Genomic DNA, 19,346 nt, shown 5'->3' with positions numbered 1-19,346 from the left:
CTTTAAATGATGACACGGCCTACGGCTAATCGTCAGGCACACGGTGCGCGTTTCTTTTCTCTTCTGTGGTGTTTGACATGACTTCTGATACAAAGATATTCCCATTTGCATTTCTTATTTAATAATCTACCATACACACATACATGGAGAAATAAGTTGGCAAAGATCTTTGAAGGGTGTCCCAATTGCTAATTTTGACCTGAGAAGAAGAAAGAATTAAAAAAAAAAAACAAGGTCTTTCCATTCCCCCTGAATGACTAAAATAAAATATAGCACTTGATCATGTGAACAGATGAGGTTCAATTCAATAATCCACAAGCCTAAATTATGAAGTTTTAAAAAAAAGGAAAAAAAGACAGGCACAAGTTTGTCATCTTTGAACATACTGATACATGGTCCAAATTGCAGTCGCAATACAAAAACTGAGCGGTGGTCCCTGTAATTGCATGTCGAGCTTTAATGTTTCACAGCGAGGCCTGGAGGAGAAGTAAGATGTGAGAGTAAGATGTTTAAAGGTGGAGTAACTGCTTTATGTTGATAAGAACTCTACAGGGAACCGCACCACCTCTGCTCAGGAGCGTCGGCCGTGATCCAGCAGTGAGACTCAAACCTTGCTCACCTGAAGGCTCAAAAGTTAAAGAGCTGATGTCACCGGAAAGAAGCGTCCACCCCATCGGATGAAATCAAATTACAAGACTGGAAAGAGCTCCGATACTAGCAAGTGCGATCATGATACTCTCCTCAGAAGAAAATGATTGTTTAGGAAGCGGACCTCTTTTATTCGAGGGCTATTGAGGTTTATAGAGACAGGATGGGTACTGCATAGTCAACACTCTGGAGTCCGGTCCTCATTTTAGCTCACGTTTTCAGCGCCGGTGCCAATGATCTCCTGGATCTCTCGGACCACGAGAATCCGAGCCAGCATGTGCTCCACTTGCTGACTCGTGAGGGGCTGTGACGAGTACCACATCGGGCTGTTCGGCGCCACCACAGGCTCCGGAGTCATGTAGTACGCGTCGTTGCGTCCTTTGACACTTTGGGGACTGGAAGAGAAGAAGGGACTTCTGGGTTTTTTTGGACTGCAAGCACGAGAATAACCCAGTTCACTGGGGTTTCGGGTAACTTAAGAGCCACTCACCATTTGAAGAGGTAAAAGTCGTAAAGTTTTATGGGACAGCGAAGTGGATTCTCAGGATCTTCGATCTGCTCTTCATACATGTCATCGGTTCCTGAAAGAGATGTCACTCGACAGGTCAAAAACCGTTCTACCGACACTCCAGAGAGAATACAGCCGGACTACGGACCTTTCTGTCCAGTATTGTGCTGGCCTTGTACTTTAAGAAGGCGAATACTGGTTGCTTTGTCCTTGGCATTAGCGGGGTTCTTCCTCGTGTGTCTCAACACCTTTGAGAAAGCTACCTTCATGTGCTGCTCGGGCGTCATCAGCCGGAAATACCTGCATCAGACATTTTTTACCACGTTCAGTTTTTACGTCTAAACTAAAGGAGAAAATTCAGGTCAGTCAATACTGAAGGGCGGTTTACTCACTTAGTGTTGAAATACATTAGAGTCGTGAGCAATGTGGCTGGTGAATGTGCACCAAGCTGCTTACACTCCCACAGCATCTCCTCTGTCACGTGACTTGGAATGATGTAACCTAACACCAAAGTAAGCCATAATAAAAATAACTCCTTCAATCAAACAACCACCCAAACTATAAGGGTGAGTGGGACTTACCTAAAGGATGGATACTGGGCTTCCAGTCATGCAGGATTTTGTGTAGACTCTCACAAAAACGTGTGTAGTACGGATCAGAGAAAATGTCATCCACGCGTCCATTTTCAGACAGATACTGTTAGGAATAAAGATTCGTGAGCCATTGCAGATGGTCTGTCGGCATATTCGCACGCGAGATACTAACCTTTTGTATGCACAAGAACACGTAATACAGAACGTCAGGTGCAAACTGTTCTTCCTCTGAACCTCGAGCCTCCTGAGTCATCAGGGAAAGACCCAAGTTTAGCTCAGCTACGGCGCTGGACACCAAGTCTTCCTGAAATCGCATGGGCTGACGACCTGAACACAACCACAGGCGAGTTACCTTGAAAGTTTACTCTCACCCTTCTCAAAACTCACAAGTTCCAGCAGAAATCCAACATTTAGAGACTTCAGAAAGATGCCCTTGCTCCTCGACAACCGTCTAATGCGAGCGTTGCCGATTTACTCACGTCCGATTGGTGCGAGTTTCGTTTTTTCTTGCTTGCTTAGTTCTGCATTTTTGCGGTTTGCCCAAAGGCGCCACACCTCCAGGCCCTCCTCTGGCTTCAGAGACACGGGAACCAGGATCTCTGTCGGCGGTTCGGCGTCAGCCTCCGTCTCTACTTGGCCCTGTGCGAAGCCAACATGAAACACATCAGATTAAGTACATGTTGATCATCTGCTTGCACCATAGCACTTATTTACATCTTTAATCTTTCCTTCGGTCTGTTGTAGGACCCGGACAAAAAGTCATTGTAATGGTTTAGTTTTTTGCTTGCTAACGTTTGAGCTTCTGAGTTCAAAGTGATAGTGTTGAGTTTACATTAAGTTCCTAATGAAATGACTCTGCAGCAGTCGTGGGTTTTTATTAGTTTAGGCTCCAACCCACCTTTTCCTTCACAGAAACATGTTTACTGACTCATATGAAGGCTTTGAAACAGGCAGCTCGCTCTCAGTCACCCAGAGTTTATTTTCATACAATATCTTGGTTTTTTTTGTTTTTTTTTTAAATAAAATGAACGGCAGAGACGTCACCAGTCAACATATTTGAAATAGTGGAAGTGAAAGAGAGACAAGAGGCAAAAAAAAAAAAAAGTGTTCAGTTCAGTTTTCCATGTCCACATCTCGATGCATCTAAGAGTGGATTTTTTTTGCCAACTCTAATCATCAAACAGTCCCAGGGAAACAGTTGTAGCTCTTGGACATATCAAGTTGGGAAACTATTCAATCGGCTTGTTCTATCGAGTCTACCTGCATTACAAAATGAAACATTTAAACACACCACGTGGTATGAAATAGTATAAGATGTATTTAAAAGGTTTTAAAATGATCAATGGCTACGATTTGGTAGATTTCACGATTTTTGTACGGATTCGAAATCAAGACTAATTTCAAGACTGATAATGATAATTATGCGGTAATTAGGCCGTGCAGAAAAAGTGAAAAACACTGGACAAAATCAGTTCCAAACCACAAGTGTGGCTGTAAAGAGAGTCTTTTCTGACCTGCAGGTGGAGCTGCTGCTCTTGTCCCTCAACACCTTGGCTCTGCTGTTGATTTGGGTCCCATATGTGTACGGACTGTGTAGTGTTGTAAGTCCCTCCAACGGTCTGCACCGCTACGGGGATGTGGATATTTCCATTCATGAACTGTGCAGGGAACAGGGTCTGTACTATTTCTTCCTGTGTTGCAGCAGAGGCTGACTGCACATCTGCGGACCTCGATGCTGAACTCGGGGACATTTTGTCCTTGCCGTTAGTGGTGGTGACCTGCACGGTGCTATACGTCTCCTGTGGTATAGCAATGTGAGTGACACCTTGCTGCTGTGGAGTGGAGTACACAGGGATGGTCCAGGTCTCACCTGTGGGACCTGTGATAGTTCCTGTAGTGCTGTACAGTTGAGCGCTGTCAACCGTGAGCAAATCTGGTCGTAGGGACACATAGCTCTGCTGCTGCCCTTGAGGGATGGCCAGAACTGTGGCCACCTGCTGCCCCTGCGGTACAGCATAAGAAACAGCTAGGGGTACATCCATCTTCCGCTTCTTGGCTGGTTGAAGAACAGTCGCGCCAGCACCAGGCCTCCTCTCAGCCTCCCTGAGACACTCCTGCTGCTGTGAAGGAGACATGGCCTCTATGGTCTGGATCTGGATCTGTTGACCACCTTGTAGCTGAATCTGTTGGCCAGCGTGGAGTTGAATCTGCTGTCCTCCTGGCAGCTGAATATGCTGTGTTCCTTGCAACTGGATTTGTTCGCCACTTGACAACTGGATTTGCTGTCCCCCCGCGACAGCTGCAACTAATTGAGCCTGTATCTGTGAAACACAGTTGGCAGAGTCACAGAACCGCCACAGGGCATCTCATGGATGCACTTGATGAGGATGACCAACATGTGTCCTGTACCTGCTGTTGCTGCTCCTCTGTGAGCTCCCCGTGCTGGACCAGGTGGGCCGTGGAGATTCCCTGCAGGTCGTGCTGAGAAGGCGAGGCCACCTGAAGAATCTGGCCAACTGTTTGGCCCTGCTGTTCCTGGATCTGCACCTGACAGAGGGGGAGGCATGAAAATCTGCTGACAACCAAGAAATGTTTCACCACCTTATGAAGAAGTCTCTTCTTTGTGTGAAATTAAGCAGGTCTTTTTTCATGTTAATTGTGGTATCAAAGCAGTAGAGCGACATTTCCCACAAAAGGCTTCGCATAGTTAGACATTCAAGGTCACGAGCGCTGCAGGTGAGGGAAGGTGAATGGTTGACGATTCTTCGAGTAGCAGCAAGGCTAATCATACGTGAATGCAGAGAGGATCCAAACAACGTGGTACTGCATGGATCCATAAACCAAAGCTGGCATAAAAACATTCATAAGAGACTTTCTTGAACAAGGAAAATAAAGATGTAAAAAAAAAAAGAAAGAAAATCCTCGGTGGAACTAGACATTTTGGTTTTGATTTAGGAATAAAATCAGTGAGCGGCTCCAACTACACTGAGACGAGGGCAACATGGCAAAAAAACATCACAATATTCTTTTCCATAAATACTAAATGCTGTCAATTTCAACAGGTACACTAACAATGACCGCAACACAAAACAGATACAGTTCAACTTTAGAACAGAGTTTATCAACTAAAGTGAGGTGACACCATGTAAACGCTCAACTGTGCAAACAGACTTAGAAACAATACAAGTCTTCTCTGTTTGTAATTAATTAAAAACTGTGAATGTAAAACCAAGACTTATGTACATTTAAGTCCCGTCTTTTGCTATGAAATCTGAAACTACTGTTGTGGTCTGTCTGTCCTTTTGGACTTTACTGGCAGTGAGCAACCAGCAAAGAGGCACATTACCGCCAACTAGTGGTCTGGAGTGTTCACACAGCTTTGCGATCATTTCATCACCTCTCAGCGGTTCCCAGATGTTGTGAAAATTCGATCTGTATGTTCAAAGTAACACATTATGTCAAAACTCTGCGACAGCGAAGAGCAAAATAAAGTGCAGAGTTTGAGCTCAAAGTTGGCATTACTTTATTCTCATGAAAGGAAACTATGACTATTTGTTCTGGAAAGGGGTGACAAAGTTTATGAGATTCATCTTTTGATTTTGGTGAAGGAGATTCTGCTTCTTTTTTTTTTTTTTTGTAGCTACAGGAATGGGCTCTCTGGGTAGCAGTTTGGGAACCCTGCAGCGTCCTCATTTGTTTCCAATTGATGAGGATTCTGCACTCCGACAGCGCCGTCTGTCATTTGCATTTTTAAAAAAAATACAATAAACTTACCTGCACTTGAAGCTGCTGTTCGGACCCTTGATGCACAGACATTTGGGGTGAAATCTCTGTTGAGGTCACCTGCACCTGCCACAGAACATGTACACATATATATGTAAAGTAGGGCTGCAGGAGTTATTGTTTTACAATCAGAATAGTACAAGCAGTGATGGTCGATCAAACTTATTTTTTAAGAACGCAAGAACTTAAGTGATCGGCTGGAGCGGCAGGACCGTGGGGCCAGTCATCACAAGATTACTTTACAGAATGGGCCAATGCCTGCGGCCTTCTCCAACTGGATACATGGAGGTGATGCTGGCGCCACATTTTACGAACTATTATATTGTGTCGGACTTAACGGCCATTTATTTATTCATTCTTTAAATTGAAAAAGGGAAAAATCAAAGAGTCGTTGATTGCCTTTCCTGCAATGCAATTCACAAACTAGTTAGCAGCTGAACCCGAAGGCACCGCTTCGCTCTGCACCATCAGTTCAGCTGTAATGTGCACCATGTTAAAGTGCACATAACAGCTGCTCAGTGTTGGAGGTGGACAAACTGATTACAAAGTTTCTCATCTTCCAACAGCATGACCACATACCGAACATAATATACACTGATGCCACTGAAAGGTCAATATTAGACAAGCTCTATATAAAGACACTGAGATATGGCTACACCGGACGGTTATGCCCTCCGCCTCCACCTTTTACTGCTAACTGTTCCCAGAACACAGTTCGTGACAAAAGTCACTTTCACATGTCTTTTCGTTGTGCATCATGGCACATCATGTGTGTGTGTGTGTGTGTGAGCGGGGGACACACACCTCTACCTTAAAAAATAAAACAAAACGGGTGCATCGGCACTCAGCTGATTCAGTGAAGCTGGCTTGATGTAAGGACACAGCGATGTGGGGCTAAGCTGCCTCTGTTTAATACATTTGAATCACAAGGAGGATGAAAAAAAAAAAAGGGGGGGGGTGATGATTAAAGAGCACCTATTTTTTCCACAGCTGCTATGTGAAAGTGGCTCAGTGGAGAAAAAGCCTTTTCCATTAGTCCCCTCTCATGGAGCTCTAAATTAAGAGTAGGTCTGTAGCCACCTTCAAATCGCACCTTAATACTTTTCCTAGTTGAGAAAGAGGCAGTGTCGGGCTCGTTTATCACACATTATTGTGTCCTTGGTTCTTGGTTCACCTGGCTCTCACTCATTTTATTCCTTCTTGTAAAGCACTTTGTAACACTGTTAAGAAACTAAGAAACCTCCTATACAAGTGATACTTTATTCTTTTTATCACAATTAATCTAATGATAGATTAATATTGCTCTCTTTATTTTATTTAACCAGAATCACACCCTTATAAAATTAAACTAACCATTCAAGAAACATTTAATACTCCCAAGTGGAGCTATTGAACATCCTAACCCAGAGAAACAATGTTTTCCCCCTTACTTCTGTACCACCTTGACGTGACAATAACAGAAACTGTAACACACCAGATAATAGCAACATTATAATTCTGTGTCTACAAGTGTCTTACTGGACAGGCCAACTCTAGAAGAGATCCAGCCACCTCTGTGCTGTCCGTGTAGACACAGTTTGCTCCCTGCTGCTGGTACACCATGGCTGTAGTGGTGGCTGCCCCACCCTGCTGGCTGAACTCCTGCAGCACCTCGGGGCCCTTGGCGAGAGACTCCAGGAACTCCTTCATCCTGTGCTGAGGCACAGTGCGGGCCTTCTGCCGCACATATTCGTCAAAGGAGACCACCCCACCCTCCTGCTCATTCATCGTCACAGGACCTGGAACGATGACAATACTTTTCAAACATCTGACAATACAAGTCAACCCAAAACAGCTTACAATTCTGTGTACTGAAAAGTGTAGACAGCTTCAGTGAAATCTAGCCTAGAGAACACGGGGCAGCTTTTTTCACTCTCGCATCTACAATTATAAATGCATCATTAAAAAAGTTAATGTATTTTAAACCCACGCTTAGGTATGTTAAGTAATATAGGAAAACAGGTAAATAAAGTGGTGTTTGGACTGAGGCTAATAAGCTGTAATCAACTTTTTTCTGGTGACTTTAAAGTAACAAAATATCACAGTGTTATGTCTACATGTAAAAACCGGGCCACGTTTATTCAAAAGTTTATAAAACCATGACCAAACAAGCCAACAACATGTTCGCCAGATGTTAGGTTAATGCTATCAATAGTATTTACGTTACGGTTAGTCGTTAGCATGCTAGCTTTGTAACGTTAGCAAGGCGCTGTTTTGTCACAGCTCAAGTGGATAGCTGGCTGGCTGGCAACCGCCTGCCGTATTTGACACAGTCAAATATATATAGAAATAATGGCAACTGTAAATGATACAGTTAAGTCACAGAGTTTGTCCCAAAAATCAACATCAAACACGATACTCCATTCATATCAATAACACGGCGCTAGCAAGTCATTGTGCTAATGTTAGCTAGCTAGCTAGCTCGATGGCTCTGGATCCTGTCATGCTACCTTAAATAAAACGAAATCCTCTCCTTTCCGCCAAGGCACGGTGTTTAAAACTAAAAAGCCGATAAACGTCTAACAGCTACCATCAGCGTGCCATTCACTTTGCTACATAGTGCCTGTAACAGTCCTGAAATCCCGCAAAAAACGCTGTGATTGCACCGCGATAAAATTTAACAGCAGCGAGCAGGCGAAGTCTCTGACGTCTGCTTATTTCGGACAGAGCTCCGGGCTGCCGCCGGTGCACAAGTTTCCCCACCTCTAGCAAAGCACCGATTTATTCATCATTCGAAATCCCATGTAGTAATTCTACCACTTACACTATGCCTCGATCTTTGCAAAACCCTCCTCTGTTTATCCAATGAGCTATAAAAATGACGGAAGTACAGGCCCAGAAAACAGCGCGTCTCCTCTCCAGACTGCTCTGCCAGCTAACGGCCTGCAGCACAGTCCTGTGAAACAGGAGTTTTCATACTGGGACCAAAACCAGCAGTTATGTGGCTCTCCACGGCTGTGAAATGACAGCTTATGCTGTTGAAGTACAGTATATCACAGCTCTAATGATGTCCCACCCGAGTAATAAAATAAATCATTATCAAAATCTAAAAAAAAAAAAAAATTTAGATATTTGCAAACCTTTGTTATCCCTGCAATTACCCATTGTTGTACCACCAGACTGAGAAAATCGGGGGTCAGATGTATAAAATAAACTATGTATTACAGATACATGGGCAGTTGTTAAGCTTCTAGAGGCACGAAACCAAATTTACACTGCAATGCAAAGCAAAAAAAAAAAAAAAAAAAACTTTTTAAACTGGGATTTCTTTTTTTTTTTTTTACTCTTGTCAATCAGCATGAAAGCTGATTGACGTGAAGAGAAAGCAGGTGAAGTGACCGTCATTTAAGTTAGCACATCACCATACGTTTGACCATACATCACTGGAGATCGAGCACAATAACTCAAAATGGACACGTACACAAATAAAACCTGGGGCAATGTTAAATAACTTTTCACGATTGCTCCAGTGAAGCCTGGTAAACATTTGAATGCATGTACCTTTAACAAAATCTAACTTCCACAGTCTGCCTTAAAGAGCCAGGCATGTGCTGCTGAGGGCCTCCCCCTGCTCTCTCCACAACAAACTGCCCCGTTCCGCTCTTAAGGTGGACCCGGTTAGATGCACTCTGCGAATAGGCCGTGACCCTTAGACATTGGAATGGAAAGAGTTAATTCCCACTATCACTACAGACTGGTAGTGGTTCTGCAAAGGCTTTCTGGTGGGTGTGATGGTGGTACTTCCACAGAGTATCCATATTTTTATTTGTGTCAAAATAGCTTACAAACCCACCATAGAGAAAACAGGAAAAATGTAAGAGTTGCCCAACAATTTCCTAACTCCAGCATATGTCACAGGTAACATTAACTGTCCTTATTTAATGTTAAGTCTGGAATAAGGTATTCCACATGCATAATTTCCAGAACAATAAGCTAGAACACTGACATGAAACAACTCACTTGACCATGCTCGTGCCCGGCTGGCATCGCATTATCACTTCATGTGACTTCGTGCCACTGTAAGATTCTTAAAGTAATCCTTTCAAGAAGGGATTTACCCTAAAACAACTGTCGCAGTGAGACAGGTGAATCCGCAGGCGTCTGTTAACCATCAGCTCTGAGCAAAACTGTTGTCTTTTTTCAAATTTATCTACATTAAGGCGATAAGTTATTTTCATTTAAACTCATTTCTGCTGGCGTTCAGGACCGGCTCTTTGTTGCTGCCCTTCAGATGAGATGACGATGGCGCATGTTGACAAGTAACCAGCCAGTGCAGTAAGAGAGAAAGGACGTCAGCTCCAAGGTTTGATTTCTGTGAATGTGCTTGTAAAAGTCACTGTGTTTGGTGTGATCTTTGTGTAGCAAACTAGAAATCAGACAGTTTGGCTAGTGGTGTAAAGACTGAATGCTACCGGCAACTTATTGGAGGAGAAAGAGGAGAAGAAGCAACGAAAGGCACCTTTGAGATGTCATCATTTCAAATCTTAAGTTTTTAAGATAGATTGTTTGGCAGAAGAATACTGTAAGTTTTAGTTTATGAATAGCCATGTTTTGGGTGCTTTAGCTTTATCTTCTAAGCAGTCGTTAAAGGTTTTAATATTGTCATCCAAACTCATTGATGTCAAATGTCATTTAAAATGTAAAACACCAGGAAATGACTGACAGAAAATTAATGACTTTTGCTCTTTCGGACGTCGTCGTCATTTATGATCTGTGCTTGAAATACCGTGTGTCATTTGTTCGTTAATGCAAGTGGCATGTTGACATTTCCAAGCCCAAAGGTCACAGACAGATCAGACTGGCTCACACTGTGAACCTCCTCGTCTCGTCCACCCGTCGCCCTGTTGTGTTTTTGCTGAGATAAACCATCTGCAGATGCTGTTGGGCGTGCAAACCCTTTGGATTAAACAAGGAGTAACAGGATTAATACAAGATCTTCTGAGAATCTGTGTCATGTTTAAGAGCAACTTATGCTTTAAAGTCTTCCTAGTATCAACACTTTTGCAATTTTCCAATACAGTACACAAGAAAAATGTATTTGTGATACATCTTCACATTCTTATTTAAGCTAATGTCATAATCATTGTAGGCATTAAATGTATTTGATGGGGGGCAAAGTGTCAAAGCGTGTGACTGCAGTTCAAAACCAGGCTTTAGGAGGCTGAAAATGTACCTTTTCACAGCATTCATTCTTCATGTTTACTCAGTGAATTATTCCCTGTTGGTTTGAAGCAGGTACGTTCGTTTCAGGTCAAATTTGAAGCTCATTCTTGTGCTTCTATCAGAACTGTGGCATGAGAAAGAATGCTAGTCTGAACAGGGCAAAGCAACAGTAAGTAAAAGTAAGCAAACTGCTCTTATGTTGCTACTGGTTTTGGAGATTGGGCTTTCTGTGCCGTCACATTATGTCCTCACCGATACCTGACATTTCCAAAACCCTTTGGAAAACAAATTTCTTTTCTTTGACATTTAAATTAGACTGAGTCTTGACATTTGCTTTTCATTTGGTGTCTGTTGCTTTTCCCCCTGCTTGGCTATGGTAGTTTTAACCACATTCTTTTTAGTTGTACAGCACTCTGGTCAACACTTGTTGTTTTCAATGTGCTTGTGTATAAACTAATTTACAAAATTGACAATTATAATTTTCAAAGATTATAAACATTTCATGAAAATGTATAATTTAATTTAATCTCTTCCTCTCTTTCTCCTCCTCAGATCTTGGGCTCTCAATTTAAAGAATGGGGCGCTCATCTCTCCTCTTTGTCACACTTATCGTGTCTGTCTCTTCATTTGGAAGCTTACTGCAAACTCCTTATTCACGGGACATCTCCGATTCAGTCCAGACAACTCGTACCACAGGCAGAAGCATTACTGGCTTGGACAATGTAGCCAGCGAAGAATTCTTTCATTCTGAGAGCTCAGAGGAGGGCAGTGGACATAGTGATGGTAGTGTGGCCTCACCCCAACTCAGAAATGTCCGAAAAGAGCCTGAGCGAGTAACTAATGAAAACCATCATGGGCCTGGAATCCCATTAATTACAAGACCAGCTTTTATTGTGCGCCACTCAGAGGCTCCTGAACAAGGAGCTGACAATGCTAATGCTTCAGTAACAGGACACACTGTGGTCTCAGAGGAGGCTCTTTTGGAAGGCAGCCAAATAAAAGAGAGTCATGCATCTACAGTGAAACATGACTCTCTGACTGGTGAGTCAACAGGAGATATTTAACTCAATTTAGTATACTATATATAGATATATATGTATGTATGTATGTATATGTGATGTGTAGGCCAAAGACCGGGAAAATTCACCATCAGATTGTCTTTTTCTCCTCCAGGTGGAGACAGCGTTAAACTCCCAGTCCAAACCAGTGCGTTCACCTTCATGTCAAATCCCTATCTGGCAGGACCTGGACAGCCCTGTGTGCTTGGTGTTCCCCCCTGTGAGGTTTTTGATAATGACAACGGCACCCGTTTGCTCTGGGATGACATGAAGCGCACACTGGCATTTGCCTGGGAGCTGCATGTCTTTGGATCTGCTGGCCTCTTCACACTGATGGCAGTCTTGGCTCTTTTGGGAACGGCTGGAGCATGCACTCTTCCTCATCCCTTCTGTGGCGCCCTGACCTTATCAAATAGTCTGCTAATTACGTGTGGTGCTTTAAGAACTGCCCTACTTCTACTTGATCCTTATGGTACGCGTCAGATCCTGCCACATGCCACACTGGCGGCTCTACATAATCTTCCTCTGCAGCTTCTGCTGTGGGCACAGGTTATCCTTACTCTAGTCACATTTAGAGGGTTAAAACTATTAGTTTTCCCGCGGCAGCGTCCATGGGTAGTTGGATGGATTGGTATATCTCACTGCACTGCTTTAGTTGTAGCGGACCTTTACTCTTTGTCCTCTATCATCCCTCTTTTACTGCAAACCCTCTCCCTCTGCTGGGGTATCCCTTTCTGCTTGGAGGTCCTCACAAAGTCCCTCTCCCATCTTCATCCCTTCCTCGGGTCCTCTGTACCACAGTGGGTTCCCACACAGAAGACAGAGAGGCTTGGAAAGCGAGTAATAACAGTATGCGCCTTCCTTGGGCTGCTGTGCTGCAGTCTTCAGGTGTATAGTCTTCTTTGGCTTTACGGGCTACTGGGAAGCTGGAGGCGGTTTGGTTGGGGTTGGTGGCTCAGTCAGTTTTGGGCCAGAATTCTTGAGTTAGCATGGGGATTCTCATTGCTTTTCCTGGGATCTTGGAGCTTTTGGACACCTTCTAAGGGTCATGCAAGAGGTGAACATGGACAGGGTGGAGGTGAAGAGTCTCAAAGGGTGGAAGAGAAGAGCTTATGGCATAAAGTTTTGGTCACTGTGCAGAAAGGCCCGCTGAGAAAATCTGAGAAAACCTGGGAAGATCTGATACCGAAAAACTGGGCAAAGTATAAGCTGTCCAAAGCAGGCATCAGCAACAATGCAATGTCCCAGTACGACGATGAATTAGGTCCCATTAAACCAGAATACAGCCCCGATCCTGTTAGCAGCAGCAGCTCTGACTCTCAGGCCGCTTTACTGTGGCAAAGAGTTGGTGAGAGGGAGTGCGTTCTTTCACTTATAGAATTTGACATGCGGCCCCCATCTCCTATTAACCTCAGGCGCAGCATTGACAATGCCCTTTATCATGGGCAACTTGTGGCTGGAGGTCTGTTTACACCTCCGCCTCCCTCTTGGACTCAAACTATGAACACAGATGGAGACATCGATCCAGCAACATTCCCACCAGCTTATGCTGGATACGAGCGGATGCTGGATACAGAGTCTATATCTGCATCTCTTGATCATTTTCAGGCCAAAGAGTCCACACAGTCAGTAGGTGCTACACCTGACTATAATGGCAGCATTGGTTCTCCAGCTGCTGCACAAAAGGGAAAAGAATTATCAGCAGTGATGCATCAGCGCAACTGGTCTGATGATGACATCACAGACCTTTGAGCTGTGGTTCATACTAGGAGTGATGCAGCTGCAAATCATCCAGCCTTTATGAATTTACACAGTCATGCAATGTAGAGTATAAGGCTCTTTCAGGACATGACTTTACCTGAGTCAAGCTGTTCAACATGTATGGGTCTAGTATTGACTTGTTAGGGTCTATACTGAACATATTGACCATAGGAGCCCGTGCTGTAGTCACAACGACTCAAACATTCACCCTGATTTTGTAGAAATATGGTTTTGATTTAATTCTTTCCAAAGTACACGGAAATGACTGAAGCAAAGTACATTTGTGGTTGCTGATATTTGCATTTCACGTGGATAGAATTGAATATATAGATATATACCAGTGTTAATTTTGTAAGTAGAACAGACAACAACAAGCTCAAAAGTCTTATCACCTCAGTCAAAACTTTAATCTTTAAACTCACCTTTTTGCTGCAGATTTTTGCACTAATGAATGATCAAATGTTCATTTTGTGTTATTTGTTAATAAAGAGACTTTATATAAATTGTATATAACCTTTATGACAGCCATTATCTCAAAATCCATCTGCACTTATAGTATTGTGCACAAGTTTTGAGTCACCCCTGATCGTGATATTTAGCTTTTCTTATAATCCATTTAAAGGGTCTTGGGCAATAGTTTTCCAGACTTTCTGTTTTTCGTTACACAATGGCTTCTTTTTCTTTCAGTTTCTGTATTTTTACTCCAATAAAGTCATTTCCAAAGAGTTAGTAGCGAAAACTTAGCATATCTCAGAAGAGTGTGCAGTTTGTCCATTAAAATCTGAGACAAGACGCCATTCTTATAGAAGGGAAAACTGAGGATAAATGAGGATACAAGAACTGGACTGAAAATCTGTAGGAACCGGTCTTATGGAGTTATGAATCCTCCCCAGAGCCTGGACCTCAACATCAATGAAGCAGCATGGAGAACTATTCCTGAAGACTACTTAAATAAATTAGTCAGAGGTGGTCAGGGTGTGTTGAGGAATCAGGGTGGTCACACCAAATACTGACCTACAAGCTCGTTAATAATGCACAGATACTGTTTTTGCCTTGTACCATGTATTTCTATTTATGTTTGCATATGTTTAAATAAATCGCTGCACCTATGTCCATTTTTCCTGGCAATACGTAAAGAAATGAGGGACGTTCAAGGCTTTTGCACAGCGACCTTATATACTTCTTGTTTAATAAATCCGGTAATTTTGACATTTTCTGGCTCCTCTCACATCACAGAATATCAGTGTGTCATCTGGTACTCACACTCAGATCAGACAGTCAATATTTGAGATCAGACACTTTGAGCCTTGAACACAACACGGCCATCGTGACCTTCATCAACAGGTGCTCGGTGTGACGTAGGGGTGATTGATTGGTCAATTAAGCACAATTTCCCACTATATATGTGCAACGAATCGCCGTGGTAATCTTGGCATAGGCTTAACAATTTAGATGCGCACGCCTGATGCAGACAGATCGCAGACTTCTGATGGCTCGGAAGATTAATTTGTTGCGTTTCGCGGTGACAGTGATTCTAACGTCCCTCAAGCTCTGTGATGGACAAGCTGAAGAAGACGAAGCCGACATGGGGTGGTCGGCAGTGCAGGGGAGCTACCACCTCAGGAGTGTGGTGTCTGGTTTAGAACTTGGACCTGCGGCCCAAACGCGACCCGGTTCACTTTCCTTCAAATATAACCGACAGGGTGACTCAAATCCGACGAATGGTAAGTTTCAGAATAACCCGCAGAATAATAAGCACGAAAACGGTCGGATTTACTTTTCAAAAACGTCAAAGACTTGAATTTGTGTTTGCAAAAATACAACTTAATTTAGGTAGATGACACCTGACTACCAAAACGCCACCCAGAATTGCCATCCCATCACACGGGCCTATGCTTCTTTGTTTGCAATTGTTCTCTTGAAGGGAGGTGGTAGGTATAAGAACTAGAACTAAATTCAACAGACATGACACTGACTAACCCACTTAATATTTCCTCACCAGCTGGTAAAACCTTGTTTGCCAAAACTCAATATTTTTCTTGCTGCTGACATGGTCATGACATTAGTTTTATTTTATTGAATTGTAACTATTTTTTTTATTAAACAATCGCAATCAAGACTGGCATTGCAGGTGGACATAAACGCGTAAAACAGAAATATCTATGTGAGCCGACACTCCCTCTGGACCCTTTATTTTCTTTTTATATTGCTGTGTAAACATGACATGAAAGAACATCAGAATTGTATGCAACCCCTAGGCTTGTTGAGAGCAGCCAAATAACCGAATGAGACTAAAGTGTCACGTTTATGAGGGTGGCATAAATGTGTGTATGCTCCCATTCAGTGCTTGGCTTGAACTTTTCCAGGTATAGTCGGACAGAAAATGGTACTTTCTGTCGTTAATTGCATCTCATTTCAAATGAAACTGTCCTACTTTGCTCTCATTTGTCCAAAAAAAACCCAGAAAAAATTCCAACGGGCCAGTTGACCTTTTAGACACTGCAGGTGTTGTAATTGTAAATGTTAGCGTAACATGTCTGTCATGGCTAAAACAAGCTGGTAGAACAATTTCAGACTACTTAATTTCTTACCCTCGACTCTATTTAACTATTGTCTGCTGAGCTGCTCCACTGGATCTCAGCTGCTGTAAGTGCACGTTAGCAGCCAAGCCTGTTGGTAGTTAACTACTTTTTCTTGATTACTTTTATCACCCCCCCACATATGGATCTTGGGCGGTGACGGGTCAGCCAGTTTGTTGGAAGTGCAAGCACTAGTGCTAAATTACAGGTTAATTTGTATATCGCTCTGAAAGATTGTCTCTGTCCGTGCATAATATGGTGTATTGAATTAAACCACCATATGTTTGTTTGCTGTAGAGTGAAGTACCTGCAGCTTTGTGAAAATGCTGTACACAGAGCTTCAGAGCATACCATTGGCATGTTTGTGATTTGTTAACGTACGATTACCCCGACTCCATTTACATTAACTGATCTCTTTTTGCAACCAGAGGCGGTGCACGATCGACTGGATAATTTGGCCCACCTCTTACAGATTAGAGCGCCTTCATTTAGAGAAGCAGGACGACTTGCCTGGAACTTTACATGTATTACAGTGAACTGGGTCAGAGGCAAAAACCTCTTCAACTCTTAACAAATAGCCCACTTTGGCAACATATTCAGTCTTTTCCTTGGGCTACTGTTTCTAATATCTAAGGATGCATCTGTGCTCTCTTTAAAACCACCAGATTCTATTGACAAATGTGTTGTAATTAAACCTTGTTGCCAACAGGAGCTCAGTGTGCTACGAGTGGAAGAGTTTGTTTATAATGTGACTTCTCCATAGATTATTTTCCTTCCTTGGGGCTTCCATCAGTGTGCTTGTTGCACTTCAAATAGGAATGTGATCAGAATTTTGCTTTACTTAAATGTAAAAGACTTGGGTTAACTGACAGGAAGCAGAGACTAGAAGCCTTGTTTTAACATCTTGTATGTGAGTGAATGTTTATGAAAGTTAATTTTGGCAGAACGATCAGGTTATTTGTGCTTGCTTCCAGTGTCCCAGTATTTGACTGCAAAACTGAAGCAAATGGATCCATTGGTGCAGTGTAGCGATAACCGTATGACCCTGACAGTCAGACGGATCGGCGCTCCTCCTTTTCTCGTGGACAGTGGTGGGTTCTACACTAAGAATCCAGTGTGGTTCATACTCGCTGCAGGGTGTAAATATTTTCTAATGTCAATCAGGTGAGGAAAGTCTTACTCCTCTGTCTCGGATGCCTTCTACGTGTGGCTTCTCTGTGAAGAGGTCCCGCAGAGATGTGCAGTATGCCACAAGCTATCAAGGCTGCCATGTTAACAAGCAGGTGAGGTTCATCTAAAGTCCTGGTGTCTGCATCTTTTCATACTGTGCCTTCAAATCAAAGCAGACATTGTCTGAAGTCTGTCTGCACACAGCATACTGAGCTCTGTCGTTTTCCTTCTGTAGGATGGTGACTACGTCCTGCCGCTGCGTTTATGGGGCACCCCGATGACCATGTCTTGTCCCGTTATGTTGCCGTCTCCCTCTATTTTCTGCTTTCCATCGCGGATGGTGGTGACGATTGGTGGTGTTGCAGCAAATGAACTCAAAGTAAAGGGTAGGTGATTGGAGTAATGTTGTGTTTTTGGCTCCAGAAAATGGCTTCAGACAATTCTCTTATTGGTCTATGAAATTGTTGCAGTGTCTGGCACATGGCAGCCCCTGCCATTGGCATGTACTGGTTGTGGACTGAAGTTGAAAGAGTCTGCTAGAGAACTGACGCTCTCTGCGCCCTACAACACTGGCTCGTGTGTGGAGGTCAAGGTATGGTGAGGCCCCTCATGTTTGGACGGGGGACGCTGACTTGTAAAGATGCTTTTAATTTGTATGGTGCATTTTGTTGCAGGATGAAGAGTATCTGCTCATGCTTCAGTGGGCAGATTTTGAGTTTGAGGCCATATGTCCACCAGTACCAATCACTGACCCTACTGTGGGAACAATTACTCCTCCTAGTAACAGGGATCAGGTCTTGCAGAATCAGTATCTTAATTTCCCTCTGTTTACCCAATATCTGGAACCCCCGCCAACACGCAGTCCAACCCCTGTGGCACCATTGTCTCAGTCACAACTTTTCTCAGTTTCTGCCGGCGCCACAGGAAACCGACCGCTGTCTGCAGCTCAGCATCCTGCATTCTCGTTCATGCCACAGTTCCCTCCGTTTTTCTTGATTCCCAAATCTGAGACGCCAGCACAACCTTCTGCAAATCAAGGCACTGCTTCTCCACCGGCCCAATTACCTCAGATGCCGCGGTTTCCTCAGTATCAATTTCCTCTTTTTCGACAATTCCACATGGTCCCGGGAACTGCTCCTCCTCCTGCCACACCTGCACCCACTACAGGGGAGGGCAAGAAACCTCAAACTCCCGGCCATGTTTTTTCAGTGTCACGATACCCTTCATTCCTTAAACACCCATCATCTCCAGAGGGTCTAACTCGCACTATTGAGGATCCCAAATCTGTAGGCCAGAAACCCAAACCGCAAAACCTGTATCACCAGAGCTTCCAGATCCCTTTGTTTCATCCTCCACCGACTCATCAGCCTCAAAGACAAAATCCGCTGCAAGCTCCTGCTTCAACCACCACAGATGAACCTCCTGCTGAAAAGCCATTTTATCAACCGCACCCTTTTATGCCAGTATATTTTGTTCCTAAGCAGGCTCCCATGCCCATATTTTACTCGCCGGCCAAGCATTCTATAAACCCAGCTCCATCAGCCAATCAGCATGAACACCAGCCAATCTACCGGCCATTGAATCCTTTATTCTTTCCACATCCTGAATGGAGGCAAAAGCCACTGGAGGGAAGCTTGTAAAACTGATGACTGAGCCCCAGAGGATCAAAGGCTGCAACAAACTGAGCTCTAAGAAATCTTCCATGATGAATAAAAGACTCTTCTGTTTTAAGGCAGGAATTGAAACTGTAAATGTTCTTGAAGGGGGGGGGCAATAAAGAATGAAGGCAGATGCAGTGTTTTTGTTGTTCTTAAAAGATTTCACACATCTTTTAGTTTCTTGAATCACTGACAGTTAAAAGTGATCTTGCAAACCTAATGACTAGTTTGTTTTTGCTTTTCCTGTGAAATATCAGAACTCGCCCCTGCCCCACAACCCCTCCAATTAAAGGGGGGACAGGGACTACTAGATAAACGTACTGAAAATACAAACTATATACTGAGAACGGCTTTTTATTTTACTGTTTTCAAGGTTATGTTGCTTT

General features: G+C 43.4%; 1 protein-coding gene across 3 annotated transcripts; it reads right to left on the bottom strand.

Moving 5' to 3' along the window:
• Position 1: 1 nt before the first annotated feature.
• On the bottom strand, positions 2-8,475 carry LOC140303391 (transcriptional regulator QRICH1-like). Of its 3 annotated transcripts, none has more exons than XM_072382144.1 (12): positions 8,336-8,475; positions 7,051-7,310; positions 5,524-5,598; positions 4,159-4,296; positions 3,264-4,070; positions 2,229-2,388; positions 1,922-2,076; positions 1,738-1,852; positions 1,549-1,657; positions 1,305-1,456; positions 1,139-1,229; positions 2-1,043 (listed from the first exon to the last, which is right to left on the bottom strand). In XM_072382144.1, exons 2-12 carry the CDS (start codon positions 7,297-7,299, stop codon positions 854-856), a joined length of 2,241 nt encoding a protein of 746 aa, XP_072238245.1. In that variant the 5' UTR covers positions 7,300-7,310; positions 8,336-8,475; the 3' UTR covers positions 2-853. The 3 variants fall into 3 exon arrangements, with proteins under 3 accessions (XP_072238245.1, XP_072238246.1, XP_072238244.1); XM_072382145.1 differs by lacking the exon at positions 8,336-8,475 and adding an exon at positions 8,275-8,332; XM_072382143.1 differs by lacking the exon at positions 8,336-8,475 and adding an exon at positions 8,022-8,251.
• Positions 8,476-19,346: the final 10,871 nt, after the last annotated feature.

Source organism: Leuresthes tenuis, unplaced genomic scaffold (assembly GCF_036924035.1).
Source record: "Leuresthes tenuis unplaced genomic scaffold, fLeuTen1.0.hap1 SCAF_3, whole genome shotgun sequence".
NCBI lineage: Eukaryota > Metazoa > Chordata > Actinopteri > Atheriniformes > Atherinopsidae > Leuresthes > Leuresthes tenuis.
Note: the sequence above shows the minus strand (reverse complement) of the source record. Positions and strands in the feature narration are given on the sequence as shown.